The sequence below is a fragment of the Anoplophora glabripennis genome, unplaced genomic scaffold, assembly GCF_000390285.2.
Source record: "Anoplophora glabripennis isolate ALB-LARVAE unplaced genomic scaffold, Agla_2.0 scaffold32, whole genome shotgun sequence".
Taxonomy (NCBI): domain Eukaryota; kingdom Metazoa; phylum Arthropoda; class Insecta; order Coleoptera; family Cerambycidae; genus Anoplophora; species Anoplophora glabripennis.
In genome coordinates, this window is record NW_019416220.1 from 17,643 (window position 1) to 33,869 (window position 16,227).

Here is a 16,227-nt window from a genome sequence, read left to right on the forward strand (position 1 = left end):
ATTAAGATAATTTGATGGTTTAATATTAATAGGAGTGCCTATACCTCGACGCGGTTCAATGACTATTTGCTTATTTAATACCCCGCAGGAAATTGTAGGCAGTAAATTAGGCCCTTTGTGTTAAATTTATACTCGGTTAGGTGGGGGACCAGAAACTTATTTAAGTATTTCGTTTGATTTATTCAAATTTGTATTATGGAACTTCAAAATTAACTTCTCTCCACACGGTGGCCACATCGAGGTACACATCTCTCATTAAAAATAAATCACACTAGTGCGGAAGTCTCAACATGTACACCGCACGACGAGTAAGGCGTAAGAGGAATGCCATCCCATAAGCGTACCATTTCAGAGGGTTCCAAAAATTATTAAATATAGAAGCAGATATTAAAAATACGTTTGTCATTAATGACACTAAAATTTAGAGATTTTTAGTTGACAGTACCATTCGTGCCATGTTGGGTTGCATAAGCTCGGCAGCTACATGGCTTGTAAACATGTATGAAGGTATATATATATGTTCCAAAAAGACAGTGATTCCTGCATAGTGAGATTTGTTTAGATTAACGGTTATCCGGTTTGTCAGAATTTACTGAAAATAGTTTTAAGATGCATATTAAGTGGTCCGATAAGTTGTGGAAAACCCAAAGGGCAAACCCTTAAAAATATACGTCACTCCCCCGTAACTAAACTCTGTACTTTTCTGGAGTTATTTTGCACACCTCTTTGTAGATAGCATTAAGATCTATTGTAGAAGTAGTAAAAATTGACTTGATTTATTTATGAATTTACTGTGTACTATCTCGGATCTAGTGTATACGTAAATTACTTACGCGCGATAGTACAAAAAGTAGATAGTTTGAATACACGTACCTTTTATGAAATATATTTTTTGTTTCCAGTGAGCATGAAATTTGGGATACACTTTCCAGCGACGGCCAAACGCATAAATACTAAATCCGTACCGAATTTTTTGGCAGTTTCAACAAACAAAATCCCGCCTTTGCGATAAATCATTTCGCAGTGTCAAAAGCAAAAGATTGTATTTCGCGCTTTTAGAAGTGTTACTAACTACCGTACTGTTTTACTATTTTGCAGCATCGGAATGGCGAAAATAGTGCCTCTATTTATAGCTTTCTAAATTGTATCGGTCATTCGGAGTATCGCGTTATTATTTACGAGTTTCTGGTACAGATTACAATCGATCGCGCTGCTATACATATTTTAAGGCCCCTGCTCTAACGGCTAAAATTTTCTTCTGACTATATATTTTCGGAGAGTATAGATTACACCAAATAAGCGTAAAGAGGAACGTGTGAGTTAATATCTATTGAATAAATATAAACACGGACAATTTTAATGGTTTTCGGCTCCAGATATACATGCAAAGTTATATCAGGTACCACAAATTTTACGATATACGAATTTATTTGGGGCAATTTGTGTTAGATGTGCTTCGCCAATTACTCAAATTAAGGAGATACATATCCTACATTTTGAAACACAATAAAATACATTTTTTTACTGTCGTGCGTAGAATACCAATTTTGCGTACGTAAAATTTAACTTTCTGCACTACAGCGTAAAGTACCTAAATATTTCTTCTTCCACTTTCTCGAAATATTTTTTGTGAAAAACAACGAAATATAGTAAGTAGCGTATGTAAAATACTAACTTTATGTAAGTAAAATCTTACTTTATGCATTAGTGCGTAATGTACATAAACATTTTACAATTTAGTGCGTAAAGTACATAAATATTTTACCCAATGGCATGCGAAGTACCTAAATATTTTACAAACTAGCGTGTAAAATACGTATACATTTCACATACTGGTGCGTAAAGTACCAACATAATTTACACACTAGGGAGATATTTTACAATTTTAATGATTCACTCCACATAACTAATATTAAATATGCATATATGCATTTATTTATGACAAGTTGCATTAAGAGTGCTTCCCCAATCAAAATACATTTTTTTTACTACTTGTCGTGCTAGAGCGTAAAGTACCTAAATATTTTACATACTATTTTATTTTTTCCGTCTTATAGAAATATTTTCTGTGACAGACAACGAAACATTAGTACCGTGTGTAAAATACTAACTTTACGTAAGTATAATCTTACTTTTGGCATTAGTGCGTAAAGTACATAAACATTTTACACTTTACTGCTTAAAGTACCTAAATATGGCAATGGCAGTCAAAGTACATAATATTTTACAAACTAACGTGTAAAATACCTATATATTTCACATATTACTGCGTAAAGTACCAACATAATTTACGCACTAGGGCGCCTATATTTTACAATTTTAATGATTCACTGCTTCACATAACTAATATTAAATATGCATAAACGCATTTATTTATGGCAAGTTGCATTAAGAGCGCTTACCCACAAAAATACACTTTTTTTACTACAGTAGTTCAATTTGACTTGTTAACTAATGCGTAAAGTACAATGATGATACACTAGTGTGAAAAATATTTATATCGGCTACATTTTAATTTCTCAGCAAAAATCACTCAAAAATTTATTAAAATGGTATTGTTAAAGACTGTATGTAAGATTTAAATTTGGATCTTGTAAACAATATAGCCAGTTTTAATGACTGGCTCCAGATACATGCAAATATGTATATATTAATATATACTTTATGTTACATGCACTAGTGCGTAAAGTACATTAGTACATACTTTACACAATAGTGTATAACTAGTGTATTATTTTTCAATTTGTCCGGGAACAATACTGACTTTATATGATTAAAGGTCTTTTTAATTCATCTTCAAGATACGTTAATAGTTTTCTAATAAACGTGTTGTGAGATATTAAATATTTTATAACGGGATTCATTTTACTGCTATTCTGTAATTTGTTTCATCAAGAAGGCTAACTGGGCTAGTCTGAAGTACTACCTGTAACATCAATATTATTACTAAATGTGGTCCGACAATGAATTAAACAAATATGTACGCTAAGTCGACTTGACGATGTTATTACAGCCAGAAATTGGTAATTTTAGTTATCATGTAATGTAGTAGAATTTGGTATGCGATTAATGTAATATCAATTTTCTTAATCTACCAGTTATTTATACTGTCGGAAATTAAAAATTGGATATTAATTAAATACACCCCCTTCCTTCCAGCCGAAAATGTAACAATTTTAAAAATATTGATCTAGCGACTATGTCAGCGTTTGGAATTTTGCCAGTAAATCAAAATAGACAAATTGCAAACGCGTATTACGTTTAATAAAACTAAGAGAACAGCAACCGCCTTCATAAAACCGCTGGTGCAAAGACATTTTCGTAACAGATTCTTGGATCCATCGCGTTTTACACCGTTTCGAAACGTATTTCGTTTTTGATATCGCCGAAATGTTGTCCTTAGCGGGGCATTCAGTCGTTAAGATACATAAAACTTTTACAGTGTCATATAATTTTTTATTTGTAGCCATCCCACGACGGTTTCTATCTCTAACAGTTAAATATATAACATTGTCATATCGATATTCCGGTAAAGCAGTCGTATTTAGATTCCTCGATGGTAGAATAGTTTAAAGCTTACCCAAAATTCAATTTGAAATCCACCAAACTATATTGATAAAATTTACCACATTTTAAAGGTGTTTTAGGGGATTTTTTACAACTACCGATCAATAAATTATTGTAAAGGTTTTATCAGACACATTTGATAAGATTTATTTATTTATTTAACAAATGCTAACGCCATGCACAACGCTATAGTAGCTACGTTCGCTACATTCATCTATTCTACCTTAACAACAGAAAGGTAAAACAACTTACTTACCAACCACTTGGAGATACCCGACTTGGCTGATCATGGGGTTCGTGTTGACTTGACACATGTAGTAGCCCCTATCCTCTTTTTGTACGCTACTGACGTGGAGCAGCCACGTCTTGGCGTTGTCGTGTGAGACGCTGAAGCGCGGAACTCTGGATATGACGTGACGGTGGATTGTCAAAATCATTTGCCGATCTATGTGTATCCATGCCACCTAGAAATACCAATTTGTTAGATGCACTGCGTTACCTCACGACGTCGTTATTTTAAATTGATCTTTAGCAATGGATTTCACGGCCTATCGCTGTACTGGAAGCTTCTGTAATCCAAACGGTATACAATAGTATTCAGTAGTCACCTTACCATCTTATTTCGTAGGCGTTAATACGCAAACAATAGGATTTACATAGTTACATAGTGTATAGCGTAAAGTACTTTACGCATTATAGAAATAAGTTTTGATTTTCAATCACAATTAATAAAACATTTTCAACTACAGCGACATTAGATGTTACTGTGCTTATTATTGCAATTTTTTTTCTGTTTCAAAAAGCAAAAAGTTACGCTTTCAGCACACAGGGCAAAGCAGACGTCCGGGCATTGAAATAATCTTATATTTTCAGTAAGCCGCGGAGGATATATTGGACAGAGCCCAATATGATCGCCTCATGTAATGCAGATTAGTTGCCTGATACATGCTACCGTCCAACATCTGTGGGTACACCACCAGTTCAAATAACAGATGTTATATTCTCCCCAACAATATAAACCTGGCCGGAACCGATGAGGAGTGCCTTTTATCCAGCTTGCTGACAGAGACGTTAATTTTATGAAAAAGTATCCCTGAATATTCCACCAGCTTATTGTAGTTTACCGAGTTTTAGAATATTTGACACAATGGCGGTCTGTTAAATGTATCGTGCAAATTCAATCGCGAATCAAGCTGCCTGTGAAAATGTCTGCACAAAACGCTTATGAAACACGAAAAATTCTAAAGCTCGCAGAATGTACCAAACGGGGTGTCATTTTTCGTTACTCCCAACGAATCCTGGTAAGTACGTTCTAAATTGAACAGCCTTTTGTTTTTACTATTGCCTAAAATAGAATCCTTGCTATTTTCTCGATTTGAGCGACATTTGAGCAATTTCAAACTACTCTACAATTGAATTCTATAGGTTTTTGTAAGCGTAAAGTAAATATTTTATACGCTACTGCGTAAAGTACTTTACAAATTATAGTGTGAAATAAACATTTCACACACTAGAGCGTAAATTATTCTACACACTAACGCGTAATGTAAATACTTTACACACCAGTGCGCAAAGTAAATATTTCACTGATAATGCGTAAAGTAAATATGTAACAATTGCTATATATTTAATATTTATAACTAAAGTAAATATCTTAGATACTAGTGAGAAAAGTGTTGTAACGTTAATAAATATGTGTTTGGCTTCATTGTTTGGCAATATTTAACAAAATCTGATAGGTACAGTAATTTATTTTAAAATAATTTAATTGCCGAGTATTATCAACTTTTATTTTAGACATTAATGCGTAAACATGCGTAAAATGAAATACTTTACGCATTAATGCATACAGTAATTTATTTACAATTTAATTAATAACATGTTTATCGGTAATAAAATAATTTAAATAATATCTCGACATAGCTTTTTACTTTCGCAAACTAAAGATCAATAAAAAGCTCAAATTTTTTATTTTAATTAAAATAGCTTCCGTGTAATTTAGAACTGCTTTATAACTGAATTTTACAGGAAACGTAAATATTTTACACAATTATGCGTAAAGTAAATATTCAACACACTAAAGCGTAAAGTAAATATTCAATGTACACTAGTGTGTAATGTGAATATTTATCACACTAGTGTATACAGTAAATATTTTACGCAATAATGCGTAAAGTAAATATCTTACATACTTATGCGAAAAGTGCTGCATTAGAAATACAAAATTTGAGGAAATAAACTTGTGATATGTGTTTCTATTCCATATTTAATGTTAGGCCCTGTATAAAAATAACGGTGGGAAAATTTCCGCAAATGGCATGAAGAAAGTTCGATAAATGTACAACCCAGTCGTTTTATTTCAAAAATAAGTGCAAGAAAGTTAGTTACATTTTCCGTTTTATTTGCTTCAACTAAGGAGAAAATTTCACCTTTCAAGCTGTGGTTAAACAGATAAAATCGCAAAACGACGAATTTCTGGCTACGCGGCCTTCTGCCATATCAGATAAGGACGTAGTAATAGAATTAGAGTACAGCAGCATTTTAGATACCGGCGAGTACGAAATAATTTACGGCTTTTTCCGCTAAGATTTCCTATAAGGTGAAAAGTGTTTTGTTCTACTTATCTCTCTATTTTCATTCTTAGATGAAGACTTACCTTCCATCCTTGAGAAAAAAGGAACACACGGATTTTTTTTACTACGGAAAATGTATCTTATAAATTAAATTACACACAATGTATTTTAAACACTAGTGCGTAATGTATTCATTTTACGCACTAGTGCGTAATGTATTTATTTTACGCACTAGTGCGTAATGTATTTATTTTACGCACTAGTGCGTAATGTATTTATTTTACGCACTAGTGACTATTAAACAAGACAATGAAGAATTATTATAAGTATTGGTATATTCCATCATCAAGAAATGATATTCATGAATTTTAACAGGTTTAAATAAATGCATTTTAATTTCTCTCGAATACGATTAAATTTATCGGAAAAGTATTAAAAACCAATTAGATTCAGTTAATGTAAATATAGATATTTAAGTACATAAATCGTTAACGAAGTAAATATAAGTTTTAAGTACGCTAATATATTACAGCATTTAAATCAAAACTGAAATGCATGTGTCCCAAAACGATGGAACAAAATTCATATTTTTTTTTTCAGTTGAAATTTAAAAAAGTCGTTGAAACAATCTCACTGTGACGGCCCATTAGAATTATTTCAGAGACTACTTCGATTTGAATTTTGAAAATTTGGGATACCGGGTTTTCGGGCATGCTCTTCTCAACTAAAATAATGGCGTCCACGTACCACTTCCTGTTATACCGGAAATCGCCATCAACTTGCTTATTTTAAAAAATTAATTTTATACCGATCCCAGGAGAAAAAATTCCACTGACAACTCTTTCAACTGGAGTGTACAAATTTTTATCGGTTCGTAATCAGCGACGAAAACAGAAGGTAAGGTATTTTAAATGTAAATCGGTCTCGTGGAAACACATAAGGGCACATAAGCGTTTTAGGGGGGAAGCTTTTTTTTGTCGGCAGCTGTACCTACCCTAGAATTTATACCTGAGGACAGCCTTCTCTAATCCTTTAAAGTATGAGACGTACAACTACTGGCCGATGGCAGAATTCCATCTTGAGCTAGTTGTAATTAAACTAAACGAGGGACGTTTCGCCCTCACAAAGCGAAGGGGTCGGCCTGAAAGGCCGCAAAGTAGCGGTATGAATGTTGCTTCTGAAACTTGTTGATTATGAAACGGACGCGGCGTTTTCCATCGCGCAATTAAAATGTGACATTTCTTATAATCGCGTCTCGGGGCGACGCTGTTCCCTTTAAATTTCCCTGTGGGGGATTCCCCCGCCTTCGAAGTACCTCCGATTTTATAGCCTGAGCTGAACCGGGATATTATTCATCTTTGTATCGAATGTCAAAACTTAACGGCTCGTTTGAAGGCCGAATGCGATATCATTGATCCTTTAAATTACTAGAGCACCGTAAACATATTTCACGAAGCTCACAATAAGGTTAGTTTCATAAATTCAACTCGTCACGTTTTCTAAGGCAGGAATGTCGTTGAATCCCTCTATTTAAATAAATTGGATAAAACAAATACGATAATAACCGCATGTACTTTTTACTTTAATGTTAAACCGATACCAAAAGTAAGTCATCCTAAAAGTGATGATTATTAGTCTCATTCCAACAATAGTCTAGGAGACAGATATGGTTCCGTGGCCAATCAGAGTGCCACGGCTGCAAACAACTTATTCTTAAGTATTTTGACCTCCTGAATACAAAAAACTTGGTCGCAAAGCCTGAAAGGAGAAAGAAAGAAGAAGGCCGCATTTGCGCCCAGGAACGACTTATAATGAGGGAAAGCTGGATAACCTCATTAATTAGGGGGTGGTCAAATGCCAACCGGTGTCAATCTCTCACACTGACCCAAGCCAACATTCTTCCACCCTACCATACGTGCACATGAATTCATAATTTAGAGGAACGTAAGCATCGGCACTATAAAGAAACTGTAACGCACTAGTGAACACAATAATGTAGCTAACACTTGGATGTGCATTGAACCATTACTGTTCCACTTGTCAGCGACCACTGGTGCGTTAATTTACGCCCTATGCACACAGGTTGTATATAACAGCTGCAACGAATGGTACCTTCCCATATCATCCTGTGACACTGAAGCAAGATGTTCCAGTTGCTACCAGTTGTTGAAACCATTCTCCTGCCATTCCTGCCTGTGGAAATGTGGTCCACAATATTAAGGTAACTATAATTTTATTTTTATATTCGAATTTATTTTAATGTTCGTTTCTGTTACAGGTTATTGGACACCAAATCGCTCCTAGCCGGAGCTCAGTCTTACAAAGAATGGATGTCAGTTTGTCGTGGTGATCCCATCTTGAGGCAAAATCTGCGTTTGGCTCTTGAAGAACAGGCGCTCATTGCAAGGAAATTTATGATGGATCCCAAGACGTCAGTTCGAGTTTTAAGAACGACCCCGGCTACGCAATTTTCCACCAATATCAAGAAGGTTGTTACCACCATTTCCAAACCTGCACCAGTGGACCTTCCGAAGCTTGACATCCAGGATTCGAAAACGAAGAAAACTAAGAAAACATCTAAACGTGGAAACGGCAGCAGATTTTGTCCATATCGTTTGTAAATATTTAACATAGCTGACTCAAAGTGACTCTACTAGAATACTAGTAATAGAAAAACATTTTGGTAAAAAAATTGACTTAAAAAGATATTCTTTTGTAAAATATTTAAACTTTTTAACTCTACGTGGTCAGTAAAGCATTAAACTAACTATTTAGAAACACTGTTTTGGAGAAATTCGAATTTTTTATATTTAAAAAAAGTTGTGAGATATATTATAGTTTGTACATAAGTCCACTAAATGAGCGTGTATAGAACATGTACAAAATCTGGAGCGTACAACATAAACTGACCAGGTTTCGACACTGGTTATTGAACCTAATGATCCTCGGGCTGACGTTCGAACGCCTTCAACGCGGGCCCCACAGGGAGATCTGCTGTGTGTTCCGGTTCAAGTGTAGACAGTTTTGATTTTGGAATATCCCCTGGAGCATCCTCTGTAGGTGGTGGTCTTCTCTGAAAGGTTATAGTTCTGCAATTAATTTGGTTACTTTTCGCCGATGTTGGCAGTTTCATGGTGATGAAGGGTATGCGTAGGCACCGTCGTCTGATATAGCTGGTGACTTTTGGAGGGAATCCCCTTCAGGGCGACTGAAGCGATTTTGGCGCCTTTCTGCGCGGTCGGGGCTTGGAAGCGCTTCGCCGCATGCGCTGTCAGCATCGTCTTGTACGTCTGAAGGCTTTTTGGAGCAACCGTGACTTTTCTAGGAGAGATTCCGGAAATGTTCATAACATGGGTGTGTTTTCCGGTCCTGTGCCTTCCGACCTTCATATTAGGTCGTCTGCGATGATTTTCCCATATGTGGTGATTTTGAATGAAAATTTACTCATTTTCCTTACGGTATATGATGGCAGAGATGCAGATATTTACAAATCGTAAATTTAAGTGATTTCACGCAAGCCAGACAGTAATATTTTCTCTAATTACTATACTCTGCACACATAAAATCTAACAACAACCGAGCGTAATGAATAAGGAATTCCAGTATGTCAAAATTCAGGCGTAACTAACAGGGACACAATGTCCGATGTTGTCGTGAATTATTCCGAGAGGGACTCTCTTTTCATCCCGAATTTCCTGCAGTATGTAGCGTCTGAGATGAAAACGGTTACATATATAGGTACTCATTAATAAACGGCCCTGTAGTCGTATAAGTGATAACACGGAATTAAGCGGCACAAGGGGATGTATGTGTTGCGGAATTGTCTAGCTACACTATAGGGTACGTCGTAAAAATGTGGCTAACTGCGTTGCAAGTTATGAAATAGTTGCAAAGCAACACTAATAGCGAATAAAAAGTGCTTACTGAACACAAATTAAATGAAATTTGAAGTAAAAATTGTAGACAGAAGTGATAAAATCCGAAAAATATTTGTACACAAATTATTTTTTACAAGCTTTTATTTAACTTGCAATGTATGTATGTTTGTTCGGGTGGAATCTTGCAACTTAATTTTGAAGCAGATATCCTCAACCGATTGAGCTGAAATTTTGTATACACGTTCAGTTTGGATGACAATGCATGGTTAACTGTGTGACGTCATTCTAAATCCAACATGGTGGCACATGCAAGATGGCGGACTAATTATTTTTTAATGCACTCTTACAATATCCGGTATCAAATGAAAGGGCTTGCTAAGAATAACTTGAAAAATAAAGTGACGTCACTCTAAATCCAATATGGCGGACTTCTAAAGCTTGAAACTCAATTTTGAAGCAGATATCTTCAACCGATTGAGCTAAAATTTTGTATACACATTCGGTTTGGATGACAATACATGATGTGTGACGTTATTCTAAATCCAACATGGTGGAACGCCCAAGATGGCGGACTAATTATTTCTAATGCTTGCCTACAATATGGGTATCAAATGAAAGGACTTACAGAGAATACGAATGCGAGTTTTAAAAAAATAAGATGCTGAACATAAACTCCGTTATTCAATCCGTCTGAGATTTTGGTGTACTGGGGTTTTTGGAATCCTCGATTATGACATTGAGGTCGAATTGTTCAAGTCTGTAGGAACGGTTAGTTAACTTTGACTTGTGTAATTTGGTGAGATAGGCGTCAATAGTATTGGTTTTAATTTATAATACGTGTGATTATTTGGATGACGTGAATCTTATCAAATTCATAATTTGATTAAAAGTTTAAAGAGATTCATAATTACTAAAATTCGAGCTAAAATTTAAGCACAACACTACTTCGTACTACAAAATCGATACATTTTAATTTATTTATTTAAGAACTGGAAAACAATTGTCTTGAAATTTACTAAATGTTTTACAATAATAATTTACATTTTTATTATTCCGTAGGACAAGTCTGCCGCGTGCACACGTGCTGTGCATCACATTACATCCACATTAAGTTAAGCGCTGTTGTCACGTTGTGATGAAACTCCCCAATATTAATACTCGCTATAATATACAACTTTTTTGTTCATTTATGAATACTTTGTCTCGTGCTGAAGTAGTGGCAGTCAAGCTTCGTACACCCTGTAGATACATAGATTTAGATATATAGGTATATATTTATAACGAGGTCGATGCAGTAACGTAGCAAATTTTTCATAAAGGTTATATTAGAACATAAAAACACCGATAGCCGCCTTAAAAGACGCAACTGGGTCACTGGAAAAGTAAAATAATCGTTATTTATGTTTTATTAACATATTCCTTGGGTCGTATCTTACATTGTACCACCAAAATCAACGACTCTGAATAAACGTTAGTTACAATATTATTCCAACAATATTCCCAGTTAATTTTTTTTCGGTAGGTTCCATTATGCATACATTAATTATATTATAATATTCAGTAACCCGGAAAATCTGGAGATCAAGGAACAGGCAACCAACGGAAATAGATCTTAAAAAACAGGAATAAGTCACATAAAATCTAGAAAATAACATTTTGACAACAGTCAGGTGAACATCGAACACTAATTAGCAGATAAATAATATTTTTAGTTCTTTTTCATTATTTAAAAGTTAAGATTTTCCCACTTTTGACGTTACCCTAGAGAATCTCCGTTATTATTAAAGATAGAAAGCTGCCGCATTTTTTAGGAGAAAGCTTCAGGCCAAAATACATGTTCGCTATCTTTTAGGGATATATTGTGTGACATATAATAATAATAATATCTCTACCCAGTGGCGTTCTTGACATCCATACCAGGCAGGGCGGAAAAATATAGGTACAAAGTGTTGAAAACATAATTGGGTAGTTTCATTTTAAGTACTATTGAAATTTAGGATAAATGTGCTCAACATTATTTTTTATAGTGAAACTTCATTTATTTTATTTTTCTGGTTTTGTCCGAAATAAACTTTTCAATTACTTTTTCATCAAAGTTTGGTATTTCTCGCACCACTGATTTTTCAATAGATAGGCATTGCAAGTGCTGTTAATCTGTCAATCTAATTTAAACTTCTACAGCACAAGAAAGAATATGTAGGTAACAAAATATTACACCAGACGTAAACAAGTTACGTTAAATAAGAAACAAAAACAGTGAATGGCTATTATTTAGTTATAAATATGCACTACCCCCACTCTGCCTTTAACTGCTGCGCGACTGTAACCATGACCGCCGCTGTAAACACTTTACAGATTTAGGGACGAGCTACCCACGTATTCAGTGTTTTCAAATGAACTTTGTCCGGTATATTATTATTCAGTAACAACATGTGTGCCAAGGAACGACTCACGCTTGTAAGCCCTAACCACCATTCAGTGTAGGAATGAGGAAACCCGGAAAATCTCGTTGATTAGGGCGACTGGTATCAATCTCTCACAGTGACCCAAGCCAACGTTATTTCACCCTACCATACCCGCAGAGAAGGTGCCTAATTCCTATCTACGAATACAGCTGACTGTGGCTGCAATTTAATGGCTACAATATAATGAGTATAGTATAATGGCTACAATATAATGGCTACGGTATAATGGCTACAATATAATGGCTACGGTATAATGGCTACAATATAATGGCTACAATATAATGGCTACAATATAATGGCTACGGTATAATGGCTACAGTATAATGGCTACAATTTAGTTTTTTTTATGAAATGTTGACTTTTTTAATAGAAACCATAGTTAGTTAAAAAGATAATGTTTTGCACCCTCCAGAGAACAGCCGAAATTTAAAAACACAATCTTGTGTGTGTTTTTGTAAAGGCCAGAGATGGGCCTCGCATAAATGTGACCCTTTATAGTTTGTTTCGTTTATTTGGCGCGTATTTCAAGTTATACATTGAACAACATTCCTGCGTTTCATCGGTTAACTTATTAAAACGGTATTTTCGTGCGACGTGGCTGCGCGTCTAACAAAGAGGACATTTATTTCGACCACACTGTACAAATAACTCCCGCCTGCATTACATCAGGCCCCAGACCACACACTACATCATTACGACTGCGGCTTTCCGAAAGTGCTGGCGCTGCATTCTGGCTGTACAACTTCAGGAATATGAAACGCCTGTCAGATCACGACCGGGATTTGCGTTGGCTGTTCGCGCGCCACCTGACGGCTCCGCAGCTAATTGTGTCAGCTACAACAAAAGACGAATCCGCTCGGGCCGCACTTTTAGTTGCTGTATGTTTTATGTTAATGGAAAAGGCATTATCATAACTCGGGAATGTACGGTTGCCACGCGGTGTACTCGAATTAACTTGCCGTGTAAATTATACACACGTTTTGACATGTTCGTACGCTGAAAGGCTGCGCGGGTTCCACGTTGGAGATTTGCATAACTCGCGTCGAAGAAAAACAACGTACCGGCGTTTTACGAAGCTGAAATGTCTTGATTTAATGTTAATGTCTCCTTTTGTCGGCTGTTTTAAATATTTTTTAGCATTTCATGAGTTATTAAGTTAATATTTACTCTATACGATAAAATATATTAATATACAGGGTGTCCTTGAAAAAAATGGACAACGCTTGACCACAGGTTACTTGGATGGAAATAAAACTATTTAGCCTAACTTACCTATATACAAAAGTGCACGCCTACTAAAAGGCGCTGCAATACATTGGAGCAGGTGAGTGCCCTGTTCGGTTATTTTGTGACCTCAACGGGGCATTTCACAGTGTCAACCATGAATTCTTAATATCAAAATTATTTTTACTATGATATACGTGGACTGGCTTTATATTTGGTTGTCACTTACAACAAAGAGAAGACACAAGTGCGCTCTTCCCACTTTAGGAGCCCCTCAAGGCTCTATATTGGGCCCGGCTTTGTTTTCGGTATATGTAAACGATTTTGACCAAATAATTATATATATTTAACGATGTATTCTGATGACAAAGTACTCTTATTTTCACACGAAGCAAACAAAACCGCTACAATCTAAGTATAAGTGAACCAGCCGTATGAGATTTCGCAATTGGTAAAGAAACTATTTAAATTTAAGTCCTAACTTATTTGATATATTTATTCCTAATTGCAGAAGCGCTAAATTTTATGGTCTAAAATTAGATGACTGCTTTTTTAAATGGAAAGAACATTGTAACAATTTGATATCCAAATTACATTCTATTTGTGCCGAAATTGGAGATATGTTTTACCCAAAGAATAAATTATAACCTTGTGTCATCTCTAGCACATATGGGCCGATGAAAATCCTCACGCGGTTCTCGGTAAATGTTTGGGGCTGGCATAATAGGCGATATACTTGTGGGTCCCTATTTCTNATGTATTCTGATGACAAAGTACTCTTATTTTCACACGAAGCAAACAAAACCGCTACAATCTAAGTATAAGTGAACCAGCCGTATGAGATTTCGCAATTGGTAAAGAAACTATTTAAATTTAAGTCCTAACTTATTTGATATATTTATTCCTAATTGCAGAAGCGCTAAATTTTATGGTCTAAAATTAGATGACTGCTTTTTTAAATGGAAAGAACATTGTAACAATTTGATATCCAAATTACACTCTATTTGTGCCGAAATTGGAGATATGTTTTACCCAAAGAATAAATTATAACCTTGTGTCATCTCTAGTACATATGGGCCGATGAAAATCCTCACGCGGTTCTCGGTAAATGTTTGGGGCTGGCATAATAGGCGATATACTTGTGGGTCCCTATTTCTTTGAAGGACGACTAAATGGATCAACATATTCTGACTTTTTGGAGAACCGGTTGCCTGAATTATTGGACGATGTGGCATTACAAGTTCGGGCATGCATGTTTTATCTTCAAGATGGGGCTCCTCCACACAGTACTCCGAGAAGTAACGACACTTTTGAATTAAATGTTTCCTCAGCGATGGATTGGACGCTTTGGTCCTGTACCGTGGCCACCTCGGGCATCCGATTTAACTCCAATGGACTTTTATCTTTGGAGTCACATGGATAGGACTGTTCCAGAGAAAATAATTTTTATCCATAAATTGAACTTTAATTTACGAAAAAAAAATGCAAAAATAGAACATTTTCGTATAGGACTTTTCTATTACAAATATCGATAGGAAGCTGTAGTTTAATTTTGGTATCCCAAGCAGTTGTTCTTGTATGGGAACTTTTGAAGCTATGACTAATTTTAACGGGGTATGTACTTTTCATACTTACAGCACTTAACAACAAAATAATTGGTATGGGCCTTTCTATTTATAATATTTCTTTTAAGTCTCCATCTATATTTTGACCTTTGGAAGAAATTTTACAAAAACATACGATTTTTCTGAAAATCTTTCTTGGAAAAAACCACCCCCGTTAACTTCTTGTACTATCCCCATTGTGTTTAAGGAAAAAACAATCTTATTAGAGTTAACTACGATTTTATAGGTACATATTTATAACCTTCAACTTTTTTACTACACTTTTACTCACTCACATTTTAGAAACATATTGCAGAAAGTAGAATATTTTTACTTCACATATTAAAACTAAAGACATTGAAAGTCTAAAAATTTAAAACTACCAAATTATATCTTTTTACATCAACAGTTTGCTTCTGGATAATGTCGTTCAACCAAATGGACTATCCTCCAAACGAAAGAAAAAGAAAAGGAACACTTTTTTATTTTAGAGGGAAAATTAATTAGTAGACAGGATCAGTCTGCAAATTATATGTGAATTGTAAGGAAGCAATTAAAACAGAATTTCATCGAAAGTCCTCGGGAATTATTAAAATATTTTTTAATTTAACTTTTGTTAGAGCTGTTACATAAAAAGTGTCGATATTTTTTCAAGCAAAGTTCGCTCTTAGGCCTGCCTTCAAAGGCATTTAAATCTTGCTTAAATATTTGTTAAATTTATTTAAAACACCAACAATTTTACAAGTATCGCATGGTTTTCGATTGACAGGATTGTTAATTAAGAAAATTTCAAAAAGTTTATCGCGTACCGCGGGTATAAATTAAGGTTTAGAATGGGCACACAATTTTTTGGAGATACTTGTTGTCATAATAAACAATGATCAATTACTTTTATAATTATTTCAATTTTTTTAAC

The 16,227-nt window shown here is 35.0% G+C and overlaps 1 protein-coding gene across 1 annotated transcript in view; it reads right to left on the reverse strand.

Annotated features, from left to right (window-relative positions):
- Window positions 1–16,227, reverse strand: part of LOC108906227 (lachesin-like) — a gene marked incomplete at its 3' end in the record, with an annotated part of 260,950 nt that overhangs the window by 13,904 nt on the left and 230,819 nt on the right. The window contains exon 3 of the mRNA XM_018709439.1: window positions 3,824–4,031. Within this exon, the coding sequence (XP_018564955.1) occupies window positions 3,824–4,031 (208 nt within the window). The remainder of the gene's footprint in view (window positions 1–3,823; window positions 4,032–16,227) is intronic.